The sequence below is a fragment of the Oreochromis aureus genome, linkage group 1 (genome assembly GCF_013358895.1).
Source record: "Oreochromis aureus strain Israel breed Guangdong linkage group 1, ZZ_aureus, whole genome shotgun sequence".
NCBI classification, from domain to species: domain Eukaryota; kingdom Metazoa; phylum Chordata; class Actinopteri; order Cichliformes; family Cichlidae; genus Oreochromis; species Oreochromis aureus.
The window spans coordinates 29,485,281-29,510,483 of NC_052942.1; the positions used below are offsets into that span (position 1 = coordinate 29,485,281).

General features: G+C 41.1%; 1 protein-coding gene across 4 annotated transcripts in view; it reads left to right on the forward strand.

Moving 5' to 3' along the window:
* tln2a (talin 2a) overlaps nucleotides 1-25,203 on the forward strand; it is a 98,077-nt gene that overhangs the window by 60,339 nt on the left and 12,535 nt on the right. For all 4 annotated transcript variants that reach the window (XM_039612138.1, XM_039612142.1, XM_039612145.1 and 1 more), the window contains 28 exons: nucleotides 695-829; nucleotides 916-1,075; nucleotides 4,436-4,602; nucleotides 6,833-6,961; nucleotides 7,649-7,762; nucleotides 7,912-8,025; nucleotides 8,404-8,538; nucleotides 8,798-8,926; nucleotides 9,116-9,218; nucleotides 10,092-10,300; nucleotides 11,499-11,618; nucleotides 12,096-12,293; nucleotides 12,444-12,583; nucleotides 13,249-13,342; nucleotides 13,517-13,606; nucleotides 13,706-13,828; nucleotides 13,932-14,075; nucleotides 15,147-15,308; nucleotides 15,566-15,706; nucleotides 15,819-16,000; nucleotides 17,217-17,349; nucleotides 17,925-18,026; nucleotides 18,598-18,768; nucleotides 20,704-20,850; nucleotides 22,590-22,691; nucleotides 23,267-23,386; nucleotides 23,905-24,051; nucleotides 24,828-24,994. In XM_039612138.1, coding sequence (XP_039468072.1) covers nucleotides 695-829; nucleotides 916-1,075; nucleotides 4,436-4,602; nucleotides 6,833-6,961; nucleotides 7,649-7,762; nucleotides 7,912-8,025; nucleotides 8,404-8,538; nucleotides 8,798-8,926; nucleotides 9,116-9,218; nucleotides 10,092-10,300; nucleotides 11,499-11,618; nucleotides 12,096-12,293; nucleotides 12,444-12,583; nucleotides 13,249-13,342; nucleotides 13,517-13,606; nucleotides 13,706-13,828; nucleotides 13,932-14,075; nucleotides 15,147-15,308; nucleotides 15,566-15,706; nucleotides 15,819-16,000; nucleotides 17,217-17,349; nucleotides 17,925-18,026; nucleotides 18,598-18,768; nucleotides 20,704-20,850; nucleotides 22,590-22,691; nucleotides 23,267-23,386; nucleotides 23,905-24,051; nucleotides 24,828-24,994 — 3,878 coding nt within the window. The remainder of the gene's footprint in view (nucleotides 1-694; nucleotides 830-915; nucleotides 1,076-4,435; nucleotides 4,603-6,832; nucleotides 6,962-7,648; nucleotides 7,763-7,911; nucleotides 8,026-8,403; nucleotides 8,539-8,797; nucleotides 8,927-9,115; nucleotides 9,219-10,091; nucleotides 10,301-11,498; nucleotides 11,619-12,095; nucleotides 12,294-12,443; nucleotides 12,584-13,248; nucleotides 13,343-13,516; nucleotides 13,607-13,705; nucleotides 13,829-13,931; nucleotides 14,076-15,146; nucleotides 15,309-15,565; nucleotides 15,707-15,818; nucleotides 16,001-17,216; nucleotides 17,350-17,924; nucleotides 18,027-18,597; nucleotides 18,769-20,703; nucleotides 20,851-22,589; nucleotides 22,692-23,266; nucleotides 23,387-23,904; nucleotides 24,052-24,827; nucleotides 24,995-25,203) is intronic.

Genomic DNA, 25,203 nt, shown 5'->3' on the forward strand with positions numbered 1-25,203 from the left:
CGGATGAGATACATTAAATATGATGCTTATTTTTTAGAAATGATGTGCTGATTGAATAATGGGTTTTTTTTGTTTGTTTTTTTTTTTGGGGGGGGGGGGCATTCAGTTTGTCTTGGATGTGAATATTACACTTTGAATCTTAAAAGAAAAACTCTTGGGAAAGACTGTATTTGGTTTCCTCTTTGCGATATAATCACAAAAACCGTGCTGTAGATTTGATAAAAACTAAATGATTTCCTCAAATATTAGAATTATCTATCATTTTTTCTGCAGCGCAAACTTCCATTTTTATAGAGTGGAAAAAAATCAGTATACGCTAAGGCACTGATAAATACCCTGTGCCCTCATCATATTTGTGCATCTGTAATTGTACAGCCCACATGTCTCTAATTAGTTTAAATGCCCTCCCGGCTCCTAATCTGAATAGTTGCATTTACAAAGCAAATCCTCACCTCTGTTCATAGCAGTGTGATGAGAGCCATATGCTCAAGTCCTTTTAAATTTATGTTTTCTCTGTTCTTCGGTTTTTTGTTTAATTAATGATGAAAGAGTGTTAAAGTGGTACATTTATTTCAGTGTAAATAAGCTTCCTGTTTGTATTTGAGGCCCTTTTATTTTAAAAAAAATTGTTTTTGTATTGCATTTCTCACACAAAAGAGGTAATTATATTTTTTTCATCTTTATGTTGACGTAGGTGGTAAGCCCAACTATCAGTTCTCCAGTTTGCCAAGAGCAGTTAATTGAAGCTGGAAAGCTTGTCGACCGCTCGGTGGAAAGCTGCGTCCAGGCCTGCCTTTCAGCCACAGAAGATGGTGAACTTCTCAAGCAGGTTAGTTTGGTTTAGTTTAGATCAACATTGCGCCAAACCTTTTGCTGCCTGGTGGAATAATAAACAATGCATCTCTTGTGTTAAAGGTGAGTGCAGCAGCCAGCGTGGTTAGCCAGGCTTTAGGAGATCTCCTGCAACATGTTCGCCAGTACACCTCAAGGGGAGAACCGATTGGGCGCTATGACCAGGCAACGGACACCATTATGACTGTCACTGAGAGTATTTTCAGCTCAATGGGAGATGCTGGTGAGTCCAATGAAGGAGAATTTTCTAGTACTTTAAAATCTGAAATATGCTGTGTATTCAGTGCATGTACAGTACCGCGCTTCCTCACTTGAAGTCAGGAAGGGTGGAAATGTATGAGGAAGACAGGAGTGACAGACAAGTACTGTATGTGAGTGTGGTGTAGGACATGTATGAGGAGGCAGTGAGACAGTGATGAGGTATGTGCTAGACGTGACAGATGGGTCCAAGGTGGTGGTGAGATTACATCAGGGATCAGCTCTGAGCCCCTTCTTGTTTGTGATGGTGATGAGCAGGTTGACAGATGAGGTCAGGCAGGAGTCTCCATGGACTCTGTTGCTCACAGGTGACATTGTGATGTGCAGTAAGAGTAGGAAGCAGGTGGAAGTATGCTATGGTTAGAAGAGGAATTAAAGCCTCTAAGAGCCAGTGTGTGAGAATGAAAGGGGGAGGTAGGTGGAAAGGTGAAGAAGCAAGTTAAATACCTGGGGTCAGTCATCCAAAGCAATGGACAGTGTTAGCGTCATGGGTGATTTGTGACAGGTGAAGGTTTACAAGGTGGTAGTGAGACCTGCTATGATGTATGGAGACAGTGACACTGATTTAAACAAAAAAGGAGGCAGATTTGCGGATGCTAAGATTTTTGTTGCGATTGACCAGGATGGACAGGGTTAGAAACGAGGACATCAGAGAGACGGCACAGGTTGAGCGGTTTGAAGACATGAGACAGTTTGGACATGTGCAGAGGAGGGATAGCAGATACAATGGACAAAGGATATCGACGATGGAGCTGTTGGGCAGGAGAAAAGGGAAAGACCACAGAGAAAATTCATGACTGATGTGACAAAAGAGGATGGAGGCAGATGAACTGGTGGGGCGACCAGATCATCTTCAACTCTGGGTCCAGTGCTCATTTAGAAAACTCAGCATGCTAATATGCTAAAACTGAGACAGTTACAAAGTAAACTTGTTATGTGTCTTTGTCCTACTGATGACCTGTTTCCATCATCCAAATTTAGAAGTATTGTGGAAGTAATTGCTGATAATCTGGAGAAGGGGAAAAAACGAACGCCAAGAAATTAAACAATGACTAAAACACATTCAGTGGCTTCTAAGCAGAGCTCATAGCTACTAGCTGATAAGTGCCATCTAAGCTGTCCAATTCTGAAATCAAGTGTCAACGTTGACCTATCAACACTTTTAACCCACCAGAGCTGAATCGGCCTGAAGCATCCTCCAAAAAACCAGCCATAAGTATATAAATAGTCACCACAGCCTACTCGTGGTAGGCTACTCGAAACTAAACCTGTTATTCTAAGAAGTTTGAGTTTAAATAGACAAATGCATTAAAACAGTGCCTGTGGGTGCATTTTTCTTTTAAAAAAACTGGCTTACCACATCTCTAAGGCTTGCAGTCCCTGAGTAGATGCTTTTGTGTATCTGTGCCTCATCCTGTCTTCTCCTCTGACAGACTGACGTGATGCTGGGTTTGAATGGACTCCTGTCAGCCGTTGTGAGTCCACAGAGAAAAGCTGACAGTGATGTTAACAAGTCTGACAGTAGAGAAAGACCAATAGATAGATATAGATGCACTGAGAATGTCAGGGCCTAGAGGTCAGCTCTGACAAAGTGATTGGCCTGACAGTAGAAATTGCTGTTTATTCTTCTGAGAGCGAAATAAAAGAGGAACGACAGAAAACGCCGCCTTTGAACTGGTTGTCAAAGACGGTATGTTATGTTATGTCACACCCAGTATAAAAAAGATAAAGTGTGAAGAGCATAAAAGGAGTCACTCCGTCAGTAGTGTCAGGTTGAAGGATCACCTTAGACATTCACAGGAATTACAGAGGCTTATCGTAAAGTAGCTTTTAGGGTGTGTGTCTTTGACACATAGATTATAAACAATAATTTCTTTCATCATTTTTTATTTTTTTAATACTTTAGTCTATATTTGTAGACTTAGTCTAGGAGAGTTTGAAAAGTGCTAGTAATATTTACATTCACTTGTTTCTTTGTGTGTCATAAGGGAGATATAAAGTCCTCCAGATCTTGTTAGGAATACAACTCTTCACCCACACTGAGTGAAACATGTTTGTATATTTTCTTTCTCTCCCACCAGGCTCTCTTTTAAGAGGCCCTTGTTACACCTCAGTGATATTTATTACTTCAGACCGTGGTAATACAAGTGAATGCACAATCAGAAAGCTTAAAAATCCTGTATCTTACCTTATACTTTCTTGGGTTTAAAATTTCCCTCAAAAAAGGTGTTTTGGTCAGTGTGAGATCTGTTGGGCTTTTTTCTTTCCACTTTGTCACCAGAAGGATTTTATCTGATTCTTTTGAACGTTTCCCTGAGCTTACCTGAAAACCTGTGTACCTGCAAGCAGGATTTCTAATATCACTTGTAGTTTAAAAGCTGATCCTCACTCATCACGGTGCTTATACCTCATATGCACGTCTTTTAATATTGTAGTTGGAGTCTTGAACTTGAATCTTTGTAAAGATTTCTGCCTTTTAGTTAATTGAGCTTTTTTGTGGCAAAACCACAGAAACAAAAAGATTGCTCAAAGCAGTGTACTTTTATGTAAGCTTAAAAATGTCTGAAGGGGATCTTTTATGTTGTCTTACTGCTAGAAAATTCAAATATTCCAAATTAAAAATCAATACTGTCTTGTTAAAATGTTTATCTCCTCCGCTAGGGTTTGCCAGCATGGGAACATTATTGCATCGTTATCACTAATCAGTACAAAAGAAAGCAGTTGTTGAAAAAGGTTTGACTAATATTGCAAGTGGTTAAAGAAATTTTAAATGTTGTTATCCAAATTGTTCATTATTCAGTAAACTTGGAAGCATTTGCAGTAAAGAGCTCTAAAAGTACCCAGTACAGGTTTCTTAAAAACAAGCAACCACCCGGTCTGTTTTTTGAAACCTCTAACCATTTAGAGTGGAGGGGACTCGAGTCTGTCCCAGCTGACATTGGAAGAGGCTGTGTACACCCTGGATAGAGTCCATCACTGGGCTCCTGAAATTGAACAAAATTCCTAAGCCAGTATTATTTTTTAGTTTTATTTTATTCCTCCTAAGCCAGAATTTCATACTTTGTTGAACTCTTTTTTCTTTTTTGCTTTTGCTGGTGCATGGTTGTACATCTTGGTGTTTAAATACCTCTTGTTCATAATTTGTAGGTTATCACATTAGTAGGAAACATTCACTGACATAATTTTAATCCATTCATTGAGTAAACCACTCCACGAGGAGGGGTTAAAGGAGCCTGTCATTAGTATGAATTTTACATTTGCCCACGTCTCATCTGTCTCTGTCTCCCCTCATCTCTCCTCTTTAATCCATCGCTGCGTTTCTCAGGAGAGATGGTGCGTCAGGCTCGAGTCTTGGCTCAGGCCACCTCCGACTTGGTGAATGCCATGAGGTCCGATGCAGAAGCCGAGGTCGACGTCGACAATTCTAAGAAGTTGCTGGCAGCTGCTAAATTGCTGGCTGACGCCACAGCAAGGATGGTGGAGGCAGCAAAGGTAAGAATCATATTTATTAAATGGTGAATGGACTGGTTCTTATATAGTGCTTTTTTTTTTTTTTTAGTCGACTTGAGCAATCAAAGCACTTTATCCTACACACAAGCACACTTTTTTGCATCTAAGTGCTTTCCATCTAACATTCACTCTGCGATCAAGGGATCAGTGGCAGCTCAGGGTTCATCATCTTGCCCCTTTAGTATGCAGACTGGAGCAGCCAGGTATCGAACCAGCAACCTTTCAATTAGTGCTCTATCTCCTTAGGCTAAAATTTCAAAAACAAACCTGTTTATCTTTTTTTGGAATTTGGCTTTGATACCTATTCTGTCCCCAAAAAGACTGAACTGAGCTAAAGATTTCATTTTAATCTCAGTAATGGCATTTTTAAGATTGTGTAAAGATCCAGTGGGTTTGGCTTTGCTTCTCTGGTATGTATAAAGTGACCTTTATAGTGACAGCAGAGGGGAAAGAAGCAGAACCAGAGACCCCAAGAGGGAGGTAGGTGTGTGTGTGTTCACACAAAGGGGAAAGACCAAGAATGTCACTCGGGAGGTTATTCTGCTTGGTCTTGTTGGCACGGTTCTTTAATAAAAGATGACCTTAAAAACTTTTTCAATTTAAAAAGAAAAAAACCCCTCTTGATCTTTATTTCTAGGCTGCTTTTCTCAAAGTCAACATCTACACGGTCTTGTTAAGCTGCATATTGAATCGTTGTTGGTTAATGTTGTGTTAATGTTGTGTTAATTACCGTTGCTGGTTTAGTGACACTGCTCATTCTTTTGTACTTGTAGAGTTGTGTATTAGAGTTATTTTATTTTAAATATTTAGAAATTACACGTTAAAAATCTAGGCCTTGTTTAGTTTATTTATGGACACTCGGAGTTGTGTGAATAGTGACTTTTATATTGCTAAAATTTGTAACATTCAGGCGGTTTTGGAGCTCACTGAGAAACAAATTATACTTTGAAATGAAATGAAGAAAATCCTGCTCTCTTAAACCTTTCTCTTGTAAACAGCAATAGTTGAGATTAGGAATTACTTTGAAGTACAGAAACAATAATCAACTAAAGTGTAAAATTCACAGAATTGGTCTGAAGCAATAGATTGTTTAGTTTTCTCTCATCTACTTATTTCTTCATAACTTTTTTATGAAAGCAACATTAAAATTGCGAGGACATCAAAATTCTTTCTCCCCAGACTTTTGAGGTCAGGCGTAGCTTTGCCTCTTATCTCATCGTCTTCTATCCAAATTATTTATCTGCTATCTTTCTACATCGGTCCCATTATCTGTCAACAGAATCTCACGCTGATATTAATAACTCTCAACTCCCACCATGAAAATTAAATGATGCCCTCCAGCTGGTCGGTAGAGTCTGATGCCAGACTTATCACCATCACAGCTGTATGTTTATCCGTGTGAATGGAAGCTGAGACCTTAGCCAACCATTGCCTTGGTAACGGGTTTAGCATATTTAGCTTATTTCTTTTGCTCCAAATTGTAAAATCAATGCTGATGCTTGAGCACTGTTGATTTGCTGAAACTCGCGTGCCTTGCTGCTATTAAACAAACTCGGATTTTAAAGACTAGTTCCCCAGGATGAATTCTTTCTTGCAAAGTGTTGTTACACCCTCTGGAAAACATCACTTTCTAATAATTATGCAAATTGGCTGCTCTATTTAAATGGTGTCAGCAGTTGCCAACAGGCAGATGACAGCTGCAAACTGCACCGACTCGAAACCGGTTACTAACAACATTTTTACTCTGATTAATGCTCTTGGAGCACAAAATGAGTTTTGTTTTTGTCTCTGTACTCGTGATATATTGGGTCGCAGTGACTTCTGCCAGTAGCATCAGTGAGGTTAAATATTTCTTTAATGACATGTGTTGTCATGCACACCTTCCTCTCTGTGTAGCTGCAGGTGATGCTCCCCATTAATTAACTTAATGGCAGCAGGCTGAGCTTTCTCTCCAGCAGCAGGAGACGGGAAGGTGCGAGTACCCAGTAAACATGTACTGCTGTATGTATAAACAGGAAGATGGAAAAGCTTCTTGATATGAATAAACAACAGCTCCTGACATTTAGCCGTCTACAAAGAAATGATTGTTTGCATCAGGTTGAGCAGTGGGAAAGTCATTTTCAAAGATTTCTCTAGACTGGATGTTCTAAGATTATTTCTTCCTGCCTTGCCTATCTGTCATGTATATGCTTATCTGTGTGTGTGTTCTCAGGGAGCAGCAGCCTACCCAGAGAATGAAGACCAGCAGCAGAGACTGAGGGAGGCTGCAGAGGGGCTGCGTGTGGCCACTAATGCTGCTGCTCAGAATGCCATCAAGAAGAAACTGATCAACAGACTGGAGGTCAGCAGAGCAAAATTAGCCATTGCACGTCGACCCAAGTGAATCAGCTACCACAGACAGATGATATTTCTTCCTGAATTTAGCCTGGGAGGTGATACAGTGTTATCTCCAGCACCAATTCTAAATGTCACCATCTCCAAAGTTGTATTAGTATTAGGATACTGTGTCACCGTCTACAAAGTTCAAATGAGGCACCAAAGATTAGGGAAGATGAGATTTTGATGTTTAGTAAGCTGTTTTTCACCATTTAAATGTCAGGTTTTAAATATTTGCTTCAGTTTGTTTGTTTATTTATTTTTGCCTGAAATAGGAAAAGAAGTACAATCGAAATGGATCGAAAGTTGCTCGTATGCCTTAAGGTTGCTTGACTCACAACTCAATATCGCCTCAAATAATAATGTTGAGCTCGTTCAGAAGGATTGATTTTGTTGGTTTATTTAATTACATTTTTTAAACACACTTTCCTTGTGTATAGTCTTATTATGTAACATCTTTTTTTGAAATATAAGAAGAAAACGTATGAGAACACAAATCCCACTCCTAATTATTAGTCTTTTATGCTGCATATTTAGCAGCCTATTTACATTTCAGCATCCAGAAGCAGAGGAGTGAAGAGAGTGTGACACCGTGACTGCGAAACCATATTCTACATGTGATGTTTGTGTGGGTCTTGTCATTATTCCTCAGAATGCTGCCAAGCAAGCTGCAGCTGCAGCCACACAGACAATCGCCGCTGCTCAAAACGCCGCCGCCTCCAACAAGAACACAGCTGCTCACCAGCAGCTGGTGCAGAGTTGCAAGGTGAGGGATGTTGCTAACAGCGGGGTGCCATTTATTTTTGGTGGTTTTGGCTTTTTTTTTGCAATGTGAACTGCATTGAAATTTGTGCTTCATACTATGTTTCTTTCATATCTTTATGGTAATGTGTCTCCATGTTTGTTTGTGTGTAGGCAGTTGCAGATCACATCCCACAGCTTGTCCAGGGAGTCCGTGGCAGCCAGGCCAAACCGGAGGACCTGAGTGCACAGTTGGCCCTCATTATTGCCAGCCAGAACTTCTTACAGGTGCAGCCCTTTATGATCTTTTGGTTTGCCTGTTTTGCTGGTGTGGGGATTGTTAAAAGTTTATGTGCCCGCACTCGTACTGGGTAACTTCAGTCCTACATTGCAAACCAGGCTGAAAGTATAAATAGTGCTTCTGTCATGTGGGGACGTTAAAAATAGGCCGGTAACCTCTTTTTGGTGTTAGCGGGCGGTTAGAGAAATATAACCAAGTCTGTGAAGTACACAGTGCATTGGTTGCTTGATTCTCTAAAGGAAAGCGGTCCGTTGAGCCCTATAAGATTTAAATAAATAACATTTTATTTAAAATTTAAATTAATGGGGTTTTTTTTGGGGGGGGTTTTTTCCCTGTCTTTCCCACGTCTCTCTCTCTCTCTGCAGCCTGGCAGTAAGATGGTGACCTCGGCCAAGTCATCTGTTCCCACGGTGACTGATCAGGCTGCAGCCATGCAACTGGGTCAGTGTGCCAAGAACCTGGCCACCTGCCTGGCGGAGCTGAGGACGTCTGCACAGAAGGTAGAACATAGACACGCACGGGAATTCTCGCATTCCCATGTGTGCATGTAGGAATTTATTCTTGCATGCATAGTTTTCACAAAATCACTGGATGTTGGACATGGCGATCGCATGTGCAAGAAAGTATTTTACCTTTGTGGATCATATAAAAATGTTAGACCTCATAGAAACAGACAAAAAGTTAATTTCTGTTCAAAGATCTTTGCTTACAAGTGAAACAAAACAGCTGTAATTGACCATATACTTGCTTTTTTTCTAGGCTCATGAAGCTTGTGGCCCCATGGAGATAGACTCTGCCCTTACAGCCATCCAGACCCTAAGAAGTGAGCTACAAGATGCCAAGATGACTGCTGTGAATGCCCAACTAAAACCACTTCCTGGAGAATCAGTAAGAAACATTGTAGCCCCATAAAACAGAGTCAGGACTCAGCTGCACTAGATTCAAGACATGCTTATGCTTCCAGGGCATGAAGCATGAGCATGTATGAGCTTAGAAGTGATAGTTTACAGGCTAATATTTTGTTTTCAGTTACTAAAATACAAAGCCTCTATTTTCTCTTTTTTCCCCCCTCTCTAGTTGGAGAAGTGTGCTCAGGATCTGGGCAGCACCTCCAAGTCTGTGGGATCCTCTATGGCTCAGCTGCTCACCTGTGCTGCACAAGGAAATGAACACTACACAGGTTGGTACTGCTGACATCATTCCAGTAAAAAAACCTTCAAACCGAGGCAAGAGGAAGAAATCTTTATCATTTTAGGAAACTACATACAACCTTTCATCTATTGCCTCAAGAAGGCCTACTTCTTTATTATAAACCAACTAGACCACAGCTTGATGTCGCACCTTAATGAGCTGAATTTATGGTCACTAGTTGTCTTGACCTTTCTCAAGTTCATCCTGTGCTATTATCTCTTGCTTTCCTCTCCAGAATGTAACACACACGCGCACGCACACACACACACACACACACACACACACACACACACACACACACACACACACACACACACACACACACACACACACACACACACACACACACACACACACACACACACACACACACACACACACACACGGCTCACTGGTGATTTCATTAGCTTTAACAGTATCCTCGGTTAGAGCATAGCCCAAAGAACCAGAGGAGAAACGCACCCATCACCTGGAACCCGTTTTTTCTTTCTTTTTTTCCCCCCCTTGAGTAATCTTGTTATCTGAACCATAATATGGTTTCATTCCATTTGTTTTATCCTATCCAGCTAATTTGTTGTGGATGAGATGTCACATTTCTCATGAGACTCTCATTGTCGGTTCCTGTCTGTGAGGGAAAGAGCCTCATGGCACCTTTGTTTTGCTGCTTGTTGCTGCACGTTTCTCGAGACAGAAGAATAACTTTTTGTGCCTTTAACAAATGCTGTTACAAATTTTTATGACTCGAAGATGACAGTGAACACTGTCTTGTCACAAAGTGTCATAGCTGTAATAACGCACTGTGATGCCTCTTTGTGTCAGTTACATTTGTGCTGTCTCTTACCTCTCATCATCCTGCGTGTAGGAATAGCAGCCAGAGAGACAGCTCAGGCTCTAAAAACACTCGCCCAAGCAGCCCGTGGCGTTGCTGCGTCCACCACGGACCCCAAAGGCGCGGCTGCCATGCTGGACTCGGCCCGTGACGTTATGGAGGGCTCGGCGCTTCTCATACATGAGGCTAAGCAGGCACTGATTTCCCCCGGAGACGCTGAGAGCCAGCAGAGACTGGCACAGGTGAGATGGTTCAGAATTGCTCGAGGTTATGGAGTCCAACACTGCAGATGGCAGGAAGGCTCGGTCCAGCCCTCGGCTTCCTTTCAGATTATGGCACCTGTGCCTTAAAAGTAAAGTCATCAAAATAAACTCCTGAACAATCCTGAACTGCTTTAGAAGCACTAATTAAGTCCTTGACTATGTGATAGAATTCCTACCTCATGTGTAAATGAAATACACTGTTAAAAGTAATATTTTTCCCCTGGGACTCACGGAGGAATTGAACAGGAAGTTTAATAATAGATCTTACTGATTATGTCGTGAATTTACATGATGTGACTTTTAAAGATGAAACCAGGTTCTGTTTTTGTTTAATATATTTATTAATCAGCCTTTCTTTCTTTTGGTTAATATGTTTAGTTGAATATTTACGTTTAGAAGGAATATCTACATCTGCTTGGTGATGCAGTCAAGTGAACACCTGTCAAATTTAGGAAGTAGCTCTATAATAAACCAGGTGGCAATTTATTGCAAAGTATTTTAATTATTTATACCTCGTTGCCCAGGTGTTTTCCACTCAAAATGAATAAATTATGTGGTATCAATGGAGAAAAATGAATATTAGAATAACCAAATAGTGTTATCTAAGACCTTTGGAAACGTTTAGTAAAACAAATTAATTTTGGATGTGTGAGCCTCTCTGTTATCTTTGAACTGCTTCACTGAGATCTAATGTCATGTTGTTGTGTGCTTCAGATCTGGCTATGTGATATTTATGATGAAAAAAAATTCTGTTATTTACCATGAAGAAGCATGACCGAATGAGACGCAGTTTCTTAAGACTCAGGTCTATGAAAATAAGTAATGGCCTAAATAAAATATAAAAATAAAAGTAGTACAACAAATGAATGTAATAAAAAAATTATATAAACTAATGAACTATATAATAAATGACCCTTTAAAATAAAAATAATGGCCTACTCCATGAGTCTATTAAAAAGTGCAGCAGTTTAAAGTGAAAAATGTTTGTTTTCAGGGGCGTGAAAGTTTGGCACAGTTGAAAATTCTCACTACATCTGACAAAAACCTTTTCAGCCTTATGGACAACTGGCACTTATTGGGGATAATTGCTATGCTCGTTAACGTTTTGAGTTTGGATTTCTAGATTAGCTTGTCCACCTGTGCCCACCCCCTTAACCCAGTTTGCTGTGTGTTTCAGGTGGCGAAGGCTGTGTCTCATTCCCTAAACAACTGCGTCAACTGTCTACCTGGCCAGAAGGATGTGGACATGGCTCTCAAGAGCATCGGAGAGGCCAGCAAGAAGCTACTGATTGAAACCGTGAGTCATCGGAGCTCTGCCGGCACAACATCGGCATCACAGATTGCTTTCCGTTCCCACGGCGGGAGGAAAAAAGAAACAACCTCGAGAAATATGTGATTAATGACACGTACAAGTGAAGAGCAGGACTGACCTTTTAAATATCATTTCAAGCATTCTTTAGGGACCACTTATAAATCATTCAGCAGCGTTGTTCATCTGACGGGAGTGTAAACCTGATTTCATTTTATCATAAGCATGCAAGTCAGGAAAGGGTCATGATTTACTTTTCTGTTGCTTTTTAGACATTTGTCAAGTTTCAAACTTACGACTAAAGATGTTTTGGTTTACAGATAGTTTTCAGTTTATAGGGTTAGCACTAAAGTGACATCATTATTGCTGATACACCCACTGTAAATGCATTGGGGAACTGTTAGATGATCGTCTGATGCTTGAATTTCTTTCATCTTCAATCATTCTATTTTGTGCTGCCTTCAGATCCCACCGGCCTCCAAGTCATTCCAGGAGGCCCAGAGTGAGCTCAACCAAACAGCAGCTGAACTAAACCAGTCAGCGGGCGAGGTGGTCCACGCCTCCAGAGGCTCCAGCAGCCAGCTGGCTGTGGCCTCTGGAAAGTTCAGCCAAGACTTTGATGAGTTCCTGGATGCTGGCATTGAGATGGCTGGGCACACTCAGGTTGGTTTTGTATCTCAGTTCCAACATCTGGTCATCAATATTAAGACAGTAGTAGCACGTATCACAACTCGGGTATCCCAGTAAAGAGACAAAGACTTCAGACTCCTTTTAAATGTATTTTCACACGCTTATGTGTGTGTGTCATTCTAGAAAAAGGACGACCAGGTGCAGGTGATTGGTAACCTGAAGAACATCTCCATGGCTTCTAGCAAACTGCTGTTGGCTGCTAAAAGTCTGTCTGTGGACCCAGCAGCAGCAAACGCCAAGAACCTGCTAGCTGCTGCAGCAAGGTACTACAACTGGCCCCCACGTACACACACACCCACAAACCATGATTTTTAATATTTACAGCACATTTGATCGGTAGTATCTCATGATAGATCTTAAGATCAAAGAGTCGATATAAGGCTCAAGATCCAGGGTTCGGTAATAAGACTAGCAGCAAATAATTAGCTGTTCAGAGCTATGAACGGGATAATTGTATTTTATTGCTATTGGTTTAGATCTGTTTTTTAAACTACCACTTTACTCATTTGGCAATGAGCATATGGTAAAAGCGTCTATCAAGGCAAGTGGGCTTTGTTATGATTTTCACATTATCAGCGAAATGCACTCAGACATCTGCTTGCTATGATAACATACTCATTAATGGGTTTAATGGGGCCAATTGCAGCAGCCAACCAAAACGGGTCATTTAAAAAATTAAAAGCAAACAAAAAGAGAGATGCAAACAAAATGTTGAGATGATCAGATAAGGGGATGAAATTGATAAGCTTGCACAAACAAAAAAGACGTTGATATTTGCAAGGGTGAGTGTATAAGCTGTGTTATTACCACACAGAAACAAGCAGGAATAATTCTCACATTTCAAAACCGACGCGCACAGAATAAAAGCCTGTTTCCCTTATGCTCTCTTGGACTGGAGTGTGATATTTGTTCCTCTTCTCTATGCCAGAGCTGTGACTGACAGCATCAACCAGCTGATCACTCTGTGCACACAGCAGGCTCCTGGGCAGAAGGAGTGTGACAATGCCCTGAGAGAGTTGGAGGTAAATAAAACTTTACCACCTTGTGATCAAGCATTCGCAATCAACAATGGTGTCAGCGAGTTTCAATACAAGCTGTGGATTATAAGACGCCTCTCTTTTCTGGCACTGACTAATGAGAATAAAGTGAAAATAAAAGCCTCTCAAACTTCTATGAAACTTTTATTCATCTCTCAGGCTGTCAGAGGAATGCTTGACAACCCCAATGAACCGGTCAGTGACCTCTCCTACTTTGACTGTATCGAGAGTGTGATGGAGAACTCGAAGGTAGGCTTTTGACTAAAGCAGACAGACACAAAGCACACGGCGCACTTCCAATTAGGCATCTTAAGCGTACCATTTCTTCTCTGCCGACTCTCTGTTCAGGTCCTGGGAGAGTCTATGGCTGGCATTTCTCAGAACTGCAAAACCGGGGACGTGTCTGCATTTGGAGACTGTGTGGGATCAGCGTCTAAAGCCCTGTGTGGCCTCACTGAAGCTGCAGGACAGGTACAGAGTGTTAGAGCAACGATTGTCACACTCTCTGGGGAAATAAAGAAACAGCAGTCGGGGTGATGGGGAATGCTGTTTGATGAGTGTTATTTTTCCACAGGCTTCTTACTTGGTGGGTGTGTCAGACCCTAACAGTCAGGCAGGACACCAGGGTTTGGTGGATCCCATACAGTTTGCTAAAGCCAACCAAGCAATCCAGATGGCCTGTCAGAATCTTGTTGACCCAGAAAGCAGCCCCTCCCAGGTATATCCACTGTTCTCTTTATATACAGTGCGCCTCCCAAAGCCAGTTAATTATATAAAAGTGTAATATACAGTGCCAACATAGCACTGTGGTTACACTGCTCTGCAGAGATATTATAGTATGATTCATTATCAGACCAGTGTGTTGGACTGATATGTGTTCAGAATAATTTAATCCGCTGCAGCTCGGTCTTGTTTTGTTCCTGTGTCTGTCTTGTTATTTACTGCCTTTCTCTGGTGCTTGACTTGCATAAAGACATTCCTGTGTTGATGGTTCACGCTCACGTAAACTAATCTGTAGACTTTTTTTGTGGTTTGTTTAAATAAATCCAACTTCTTGAGTTTAAGAGAAGTGTTTCGAAAGAAAATTCAGTCACTAAATGCAGACCACCACAACAGTCAGAATCAAGAAATTTCTAGAAAACAGAATTATTGAAGCGGACGGTTATGTTTGCTCCAAATTGCTTAATATTCTGTGCAAACACCCCGTGCAGAAGCATCCAACTGTTTGGTAGCCAGATGCTTTCCCTGCAGATCTGGAAGTCTAATATTAATATTTACCCCATTATTGCCTTTATTTCCATCAACAACACTCTGCGTTGAAGATTAACATCTTTTTGTCTAATTATGTCACTTCCTAAAAACTCACATAAGTCACATTCCAGCTCATCGGTCTATACCAGAGATTTTAATGAAGATCTTTTATTAGTAAATGATTTTTAGTTCAGATAAATGGTAATGGCACAAAACTGCACATATACCACATGGGCATCTGCAGGGAGTTCCTGAGACGATTCCCCTGCTAACCAGACCTTACCTGCGTTCTCCTGCTTTCTTTCATCTCATTTCTTCTTATCTCTGCGGCGACTTTCTGATGAAGCCAAAAGTTCCAGAAAACGTTCAAAACAAAAATAATAAGACTACATTTGTTGTACATTTGGGCCTCTTATATCAAAGTATTTCCAGTAGTCAGCTCTGATGTGATCTATTGCTGCAGATACTGTCCTGAATGTATGTTGTATTGTCCATGCCTGCAGTGTCACTGACAATTTACTATTTTACTATTTTACAGGTTCTCTCAGCTGCCACCATTGTTGCTAAGCACACCTCGGCATTGTGCAATGCCTGTCGTCTCGCTTCTTCTAAGACAACCAATCCTGTTGCCAAGAGGCACTTTGTGCAGTCTGCCAAGGAGGTTGCCAACAGCACTGCCAACTTGGTCAAAACAATTAAGGTAGGTTTCTATCATGTCAAAAGTTTGACTCTGTGACCTAATTGTCATTGTACAGCTATAAACTTAGCTTAGACGTAACATTTCTGTCTTTTCCTTGTGTGATAATCTGGAGGAATCCCTGTTTTTATGTCATATGTCTGTCTTTTTTTAAATATTTATTCTCAGTGCTTGCTTTTGATAACTTTAATACAGTCAGTTTTAATGCTATTTGTTTCATACACCCCTTTTTTTTTTTATTCCATTCTCTCACTTTCCAGGCTTTAGATGGTGATTTCTCAGAGGAAAACAGGAACAGGTGTCGAGTCGCCACGGCTCCACTAATTGAAGCTGTTGAAAACTTAACAACATTTGCTTCCAACCCAGAGTTTGCCAGCGTGCCCGCTAAAATCAGCACTGAGGTGTGGCTCTGTCAACATTAGTGCAGGACTGTTGCGCATTTTTACAGTTTACCAGTTGAAGAAAAATTTGGAAAATTATGCAAAATTTAGATTGAGTTTGTTTTTTCTCCAGGGCTCTGCAGCACAGGAGCCCATCCTCCAGTCGGCACGGTCCATGCTTGATAGCTCGACCCATCTGCTCAAAACCGCACGCTCATTGGTTATCAACCCAAAAGACCCGCCCACGTGGTCCGTCCTGGCCGGTCATTCTCGTACTGTCTCCGACTCCATCAAGAGTCTCATCACAGCCATCCGGTTAGTTAACAATGATTCAGTGAGATTTTACAAAACTAGTTGCAAAAGACAAACGACAGCAGGAGTGTTTATGCAAAGGTTTGACATTTAAGGAACACTTTGACATTTTGGGTGATAGGTACATTCACTATGTTGCTGATGGTTAGGTGAGGAGATCAATACTGCTCATGTTTGTTAGATAAATATGAAGTTGGTGCCAGCATCTGTTCAGATTTAAGCTTGAAAATGGGTAAACAGCTAGGCTAGCAGAGTTTAAACAAAAACAAAATAATATCATGATTTGGCAGGGATTGTGAAACCCTTTCAACCCAGGAAGACTCCAAATCATCAGTTTAATAATTTATCGCACTTCAACACCACTGTAGTCTATTTCCGTGCAGTGATGAATTGTTCGTAACACAGTTTGTGCTCCCTTTTTATCTGCTTGTATTGCTGTATAAAGCACCTTGAGAGGGGGCAGCCAAAAGCTGTAACCTGGGGTTACGTACACTTGTGTTTTGTGCAGCTCACATTTTTAATCTCCTCTTTCACACAGTTTTGTACCTGACCTTGATCAGAACAAAACTGATGCCCATGAGAGGCTAATTCCCTGAGTCAAACACACTGAATGTTAAGGTTCTCATTCGTCTCAGAACATCTGCACATTAGCATTCATGCGTAGCCGGCTTAGCGTCGCTTTCTGTTCTGATGCCCTTATCGCCGTCTTCCTTTTTAGACTGCAAATTCAGTACTGGGAGTGTAATAGAATTCAGTGATATATTTCAGGCCAAAGAATACACATAGCATCCTGCAACAGCCGGGCTCATAACTTTGTCAGCCTCATTAAGCACAGAGATGAGGTTTTATTTTAGTCTTACTTTTGGTGTGCCACCGTGCATGGAAATGGATGTTTAACGAACTTAATCTGCCCATGAGGCCGGAGCCACAGACAAATCAAAGGCTTCAAAGCTAATTTTGCTGCCTGGCTTGATCTCCCTATGCAGAGACGAGACCCTACAGGCCACAGTTTGGCAGATGTGACCTGAGCAGCAATGAGATGAGGAAGCCAGTAGAGAAAGGGGGTGGGTGGGTGGGGGGGTGGGGGGGGGGATAAAAATCCTGCAATGTGTCTGTGTTTTAATAATTCCAATGTTAACATTTCTTCTTCTGGTCTTTTCCTTTCTTCATTACTCATTTTTATCTTTCTGGTTCTCATTTTCTCTTCTCCTGTTCGCAGGGACAAGGCCCCAGGCCAGCGGGAGTGCGATTCGTCAATCGATAACATCAACAAATGTATCCGGGACATTGAGCAGGCCTCTCTGGCCGCTGTCAGCCAGAACTTACCCAGCAGAGACGACATCTCACTGGAGGTAAGCGGTCATCGGAAGATGGCTCAGAATCTTTGCAGACACAAACTTTGTCTGTGTTTTCATTTGTCTTTTTGTTACTTGCGTAGATATTAATCTGCTCTGTTTGCCTTTTCTTTTTCCCACTTCCACTTTTCCCACTTCTTTTTTTTGCATGCTAAATCGCTCAGTTTTGAGTCTATTTTTAGTGGTATTAATTAGGTTTTCTGTCCTTGTCCTTCTCTCCGACCATTCAAGAGAGACTAGGGATTATTTCTTTCTTTTCTTTTTGTGTCTTTAAATGTAACAAAATATTTGAATGGCAGTAGTTCTTCTTGCAGTAGTCCTTCAGCACAGTATGGACGGGATGTGAGTCTTATGTTTAATACCCTGACACTGGCTTTAATGGGGAAGTTTTGGCACCTGCTAAATAATAAAAAGTTTAAGCTCGCATATTAAAAGTCAGAGTAGCTCAGGGCAGTTATCCTTCTGTTATGTTTCCTGCTTTTTAGCAGGTCCCAGCTGCCTTCTTTGAATGCACCTCTGTCTCCCATAAAAAGCAACACAAAAACCAATTTCTTTTTATTTCCTCTCTTCAGGCACTACAAGAGCAACTGACGTCCACCGTGCAGGAAATTGGCCACTTAATTGACCCCGTTTCCACTGCTGCCAGGGGCGAAGCTTCCCAACTAGGACACAAGGTATATAGGGCAGTGCCTTAATTATTATTATACTGCAACTGTGGAGCAACAAAGTTGTACTTTGTCAGCAGCAGGATTCAGTGGCAGGAGTGTTGCCTATATGTTTATGTTTGCCGTGGGCTGTTATAATTATCTCAGCATTATCTGTCATTAAATAATAGTGATTTTTTTTTAAATAGTTGATGCATTGTTCAAGCAGCAGGCTTACTTTCACTTTTATATGAGTAAACTTTCACCTCCCACTAGAATGCTCTGTGTCACCGTCCATCTTTGCAAACTTATCAGCATTTCTTCATGTGTTGCAAACAAGATTATTACTGCAACATATTCCTTTTTATTCTGTCTGCACACCAAACGGTCTGCTTAATGGCCTGAAATTGTGCCCAGTAAGTGAAATGTATAAAAGGTTAAACACTTATATGACCGTACCATTTTGAAATAATTTGAGAAGCTGCTCATTTTGTGAAACTGTGCTTCTTCACGTGTGAATATGACACTTAGCGATATGTAGGCTGAAGTGCTGACTTGTGCTGTTTCTCTGGACTCATTAAAAACGTTTATTTTACCTCAGGTGACCCAGTTGGCTGGCTACTTTGAGCCACTGATCAAGGCCTCCGTGGGTGTGGCGTCCAAGCTGAAGGACCACCAGCAGCAGATGACTTTCCTGGACCAAACAAAGACTATGGCTGAGTCGGCTCTGCAAATGCTCTATGCTGCCAAAGAGGGTGGAGGAAACCCAAAGGCACGACCATTTTATGCTTTATGCACCTTGTTTAAAGTGCTCCTTCACTTCCTTTACACATATTGGAAAATGATCTCCATCATTAACTTTTCCAGTGCATCAACAAGTATAATTAACTGTATTTATTGCGCACTTATGATACACAGTGATGTTTCAAAAGGGTGTGATCAGTTAGGCCTTTTTAACTCCTCCTACCAAACAATGGGAGCAAAAGAGTATCACACATGGGTGACGAGGGAGAGACGGGCACCCTTTACGTCTTTGTGCCACCACAGTTTTAATCAGTCGATCAAAATACGATTGAAGTGGAGACTTTCAGCTTTAATTAAAAGGGTTTTACAAAATTTCTGCATCTTAAAATAAGTAAATAATCCCAGAAGAATTAGGAGTAATCAAATTAATAATCTGCTAAATTCTTAAAAATAATGAATGGACACCAACCAGCTCGGCAGCACAAAAAGGTCTGATTAGAGAATTATTTCCATGGTTAAGTAAAACAGTTTCACAGCATCTAACCAATTCTTGAACACTTGGTAAGCACATAATTGTCTTCAAAAACCGCAATGAATGGAAATAAAGAGGGTTTACCATAAAGTGCGAACCACTGGTTACACTCAGAGACAAGATTTTTCATATCTCTGAATAAAAAAGAAAAATCTTTGGACACATGAAACCAGATGGAGGAAAGAAAGAAACTGTTATGTCAGTAACTTCTGTTCCCTGAAGGAGTGGAAGAAGGTATAACACACACAGTATGAGATATCACGCTTCCTGGTTGAAGACACTTCTGTTCACGCCATTAAGGCAGATAATATGTGACCTATGTGAGGCCCTGCCTGCATATAATACACCCTTATCATCACAGTCATCCCACAGTTTGATAGCCGCTCTTCACCGAGCCCAGCTTCACAACGGGGCAACCTGGTGGTGTATCTAATTCCTCTCCTTAAGGGAACAGAAGTTGAGGACAGAACAGTTTGTACCCTTTCAGTCAATTCACTCTGTACACATGTAGTATCAAACATATATACAAACCTCACAAAGTAGCTGCTGAACCAGAGTCAGACCACCGTCATCCGACTGCACGGTAGATCCAGCCGAGAGGACACAATGAACCACTGACGGGACTGCCAGGTCCAAATGATAGAACCAAACAAAAGTGTGCAGTGATGATCAAGTACCTGCAGCACAAACATCATTCACAGGAACACCTCTAAAAAGACCCCATGAGGATGTCATTCTTCTGGTTCAATGTGCTTTCACACATTGAGGAAAAAAGAGAGTCCCTTTGTACCATATGCCAGAGAGCTGGGCTCCATAATCCGGTAGCCTCTGTTTAGACGGAGATCTACCTCTGGATGGATTAACAAAGCAGACCAACAATTCATCACATTGAGCATCGTCGATATAGGTATGAAGCACTGCACCAGACATAGAGAATGCAGCCTACTCTGCTCCTCAGATGGAAAAGGGGGGGGTGACAAAAGCTCAAATTCATAGAGCTATAAGCTGTAGGAATAACCTCAGGTGTAAATGCAGTATTCAGCCATAATACGATGGGCAAATGGGCAAATGGCGCTCGCCTCGTGCTAGTCCACGTCCAACAAATCTCCTGATCCAAAGCATACCACATTATCTGTCAAACACGCTAGAGGCGATGTTATGACATGGACATGCATGGGTGCTAGTATGTCTTGGCTGCTCGTGTTTATAGTGTACAGAGCTATACTCTCTGCTCAGATTCAGCCAAACGCTGCAAAAATGACTCGGTTTCAGTGCAAATGGATAATGACCATTGCAAAAACCTAATTGTTACTCAAGGCAAATAAATCCTGATATCCTGATATATGGGTTGGTTTGACGAGGTAATTTTAAACCTCTGAAATGGGAGGTGCGTATATTTCATATGTGCTTGTGCCATGTCACATTTCACAGGCATCCCATACCCATGATGCTATAGCAGAGGCAGCTCAGCTCATGAAGGAAGCGGTTGATGACATCATGGTGACACTTAATGAAGCTGCCAGTGAGGTGGGAATGGTGGGAGGGATGGTGGAGTCGATCGCAGATGCCATGGCCAAGGTGAGTGCAGCTGGTTACACTGTGTCGTCATTTGGATCAGAAGCCACAGAATAACATCTACACCAATTTAAAGATATGTTTAGAGTTTTATTGGGTGAATTAAATTGCGCACTCTGGTTCATAAATAACAGACATTACTGCAGCTCTAAAAAAAACTCCACTTTTTAAGCTCTTAGTCCGCATCAGCGATTGTCTGCCTTTCACCGTCATCTATTTCAGCTCATCACCAGCTATGTGTTGATTGACAGCTCTATTCTGTCTTCATTTGTGTTGTAAGACAGCATGGCTGCTAGTCAGACAATACATTATCTTACAATGAGCAAAACCACCTGCTGTCCACCCTGTCCCCAACATCCAAAACAGGCATGGAAAATTAAACGTAGTGCACTAAAAATGCAGCAACTTGATGTTATATTACACAGTTATAGTCCATTTTAGTATGAATTTTTAAACCTGCGTAGGGGGAAACATCCTGTTTTGAAAGATTTCCCACTGACAGAAGCCAGAATGCTATAAAGAAACTGAGTGTGCGGTAAATGTATTAAAAGTTAGTAGTGATAACAGAAGTTGTCTTATGGAAGCAAATGTTACAGAGCAATCATCATCTAATTAAAGTTTTATTCTTTTCTTGTGTTCATTTGACCCATGACTTCCCGTTGCTCTGTGTAACACCTTGATTACAACCATAATGTTTCCCAGCCATCATTTAAAAGTCACTGATTAACATATTAATACAAATCACGAGCAACTGAAGCAAAGGAACATTGACTGTGAACGCAGCCATTTTTACTCGGAGTCAGATAATTTGACCTATCTTTCCAATTAACAGTGAAACTATTGGCCTGCAAACCAAGAAAAAGCCTTTTATCTCGAGTACAGGCAGCAGCTAGCCTCAGCTAATTATATTTCTCCTTACCGTACTGAGTGAGGAGCATTGCAAAGGTGAAGAAGCGTCTCAGGAGTGTGGCTTCACCAGAGGGAACGGCATCTTTGCATCAACTTTGTGTGGCATGTCATGAATAATTTATGAAAATGGTTCATTTTTAGTACATGTTGAGCATGCAGGTGCGTGTTTTGTCTGTGTGTCAGTCAGTGTAGTTGATTAAATGGGGATAATCCTCCCATATAATCTCATTGGCGTAATGGTCACCCTCCATTGTGGTTTTTAGCAGCGGTGATTTAAACAGCTTTTCTGATTAACTTTGAGTCACCTAGTCGAGGCTGCAGATTTTAACGTATTATTTCTATCAGCAGGAGGTGCAAACATCATGCACTTGCAGTATTATGCTATCTTTCAGTACAAGCATGTTTTTCTGGAATCTCCTTTGTCTTCTCTGCCTTTTCCGTGATATTACAAGTAGTCTAATTTGGCAGAAATGCTAGAAACGTATAATGTTTGAACTGCAAGCTGATGATCAAATGTTTTTGGGGTTGATGCTGTTTTAAAGCTGTAATTACAGAGTGGATAATTCATAATGAGTGTTTATCATTCATACAGAGGGTTTCCCTGAATATAAAGCTGCATTAATGTCGGTTTGCTGATGCCTGCACACCTGGCAGAATTGGTATAATTGAAGGGTAGATTAGATTTAACGTGCCATTACAAGTAAAGAGCTGAAAAATTGATTTCCTTCACGTTTGAAGATGTTTGTTCCTTTCGCGAAGGACAAACCGATCGTGCCTAAAATGAAAAAATGCAGTGCCATTTTAACTGTGTGCTGATGTGTGTTTTTCCTTAGCTGGATGAAGGTACACCACCCGAACCTGAGGGCTCATTTGTGGATTACCAGACCAGTATGGTGAAATACTCTAAAGCCATTGCTGTCACTGCTCAGGAAATGGTAAGCTCTCAAAATAACTCTTAACATTTTTGTTCCTGAAGTACGCCTGTGACCTACGAATGGGTTATTGTTGATTGTACACAAAATAGTTTGATTTATATGTCAATTCTGAAATCAAGCTTTTTTCTGATAGTCCACAGTTTGATGTTGTAGTTTATCAGCCATCTGCGGTTAGTAGAAATTGTCCTGTTATGTGGTCCTAATTCTCCATCTTTGTGAGATGACTAGTTGGTTAAATCGAAGAGAAACGAGCTCATTTATAAAAGAAAAATTGATTTTGACTTCACAGCATTTCATAGCGTAGTCAGTAAGTGATGATTAATGATTTTATCTACCTGGGAGAATCCAAAGATCTGATAAAATTATTTATCTACCTGCAGTCCCTCATTTATTTTAATGTTCTCCATTTGTCCCATCTCTACTTTCATCCTCTCATTTGATCACTTTTGTAACCTTGTGATGATAGCCCTAATTTAACTATGCCCTAATGATGTTCGATAGTTTGTTGACGGAAAGTGAAGAAAAGTTAATCTGGTTTTGTTAGTGCTGAATTTCTTTTTCCCTCCATTTATCAGATGACCAAATCAGTGACTTGTCCAGATGAGCTGGGAGCCCTGGCATCACAGGTGACCGTGGACTACAGCCAGCTCGCTGTTCAGGGACGACTGGCTGCTCACACAGCTGAACCAGAGGAGGTGAGGTGGACTCTGAAAACAGTTTTTACCTACAAAAGAGCTCTGCTCCTTCAATATGGGAATTTTCTCTATGTGACCTTTAGGCTGCTGTGGATTTAAAGGGAACTTAATGTGCTCTTATTTTCTGTTACTCATATATAAATATATTTACTGTTGGTGAATTTTCATCAGAATTCCAGTTTCAGTCTTCTCTAAACACTCTGTTATTGTTTTGTTTTCTTGGCTGTGTGCATTGTGAACACAGACGCTCCATCCACCTGCTCAAATCTTATTTACAAAGGGCAGCCAGTCAGATGAAAGTTGGCTTGAGGGGCAGGGGAACTGAGCAAAAAAAGCTTGTTTCAAACAATACATGAACTGAGGGGCTGAACCATGACCTGTATAATCATGCAAAGCTTCTCTAGTCCAGGAACATAAATGTGGCATTTTTTCATTCTTTTTTTTTTAACTATTTATTTTGTTATTTAAACCCCCCCCCCCATCCTCCTTTATGTTCTTGCTTTGGTTTGTGTTTGCAGATTGGTTTCCAGATCAAAACCCGAGTGCAGGATCTTGGTCACGGCTGCATCTTTCTGGTCCAGAAAGCCGGAGCTCTGCAGATCACCCCTTCTGACGGTTTTACTAAGCGGGAGCTCATTGATTGTGCCCGTGCAGTCACAGAGAAGGTATTGTTCTGCCAATAAAATGGGACAGCCTTATTTAATTAAAAACACATTGTGCTTTTTTTATTTTGTTCCAGTTTTGTCACAATAGTTCTGCCCACTACTGAAGCAAAACAGGTTATCTTAGTTCCCCCATCCATTAACCCAAACCCATCGGGCTAATTGTTGTCCATTGTTTGTTTGCTTCATCTTTGGGCTGCAGATATTTCTGCTTGGCCGAGTATGTTCCGCTCTGAACTCTCCTCTGTGTTGTTCTTTCATTGAATGTTAGAGTAAAATTGTTTTTAGCGATGTAGTTCACGTGAAGTGATTCGGCTCTGGTGGGTTTTATCTGTGTGCGGTTTAATTATAGGAATCCAAAGCATGTATAATGTATATGTATATATGTGTTTTACACATCATACTTGGCGTCTTTTTCTTATCAAGTTTCTCATATCTAAACTTTTCTAATAATTCAAGTGTGCCAGTCTTTTTTTTTTAATACTACTTATACATAAGAAGGAAATATTTCAAAAACATCACATACACTTATTTCAGTGACTTAGCACATTGCAACACTAACATTTTTTTCCCTCTTGCTCTTCCCTGTTTTGACCAGTAAACGTGTACTTTACTCAAACTGAGCCAAAAGTAACACTACTTTGCTGCAAACTGCCAAACTTGTTTGTCCTTATTAATGTGCATCATAAAATTTACCAACCTATCCTAGATGGGGGGGGAAAAAAGCCTTCCTCTGCGCATCCTCACCTGTGTGGTTAACGGTCTGCTCATGTCCCCAGGTGTCTTTGGTGCTTTCAGCCCTCCAGGCAGGCAATAAGGGCACTCAGGCTTGCATTACAGCAGCCACTGCTGTGTCTGGCATCATTGCTGATCTGGATACCACAATAATGTTTGCGTCCGCCGGCACACTCAACGCAGAGAACGAAGAGTCCTTTGCCGACCACAGGTTAGTGCTTGAAATGCACCCAGTAGTGCAAGACATTACTGCAAGACCCAGCAGGAGTCTAAAATCCACCGTTGTTATCTTTCATCCCAGACTGACAGAGTGACATATTAGCTGCTGAACGGGGAGGAAATCTCTGCTGATAGAAACAATAAATTATCCTAAGGCTTTGAAAAATGCACAGAGTGACACTTCTCTTATTGTCCTGCTCT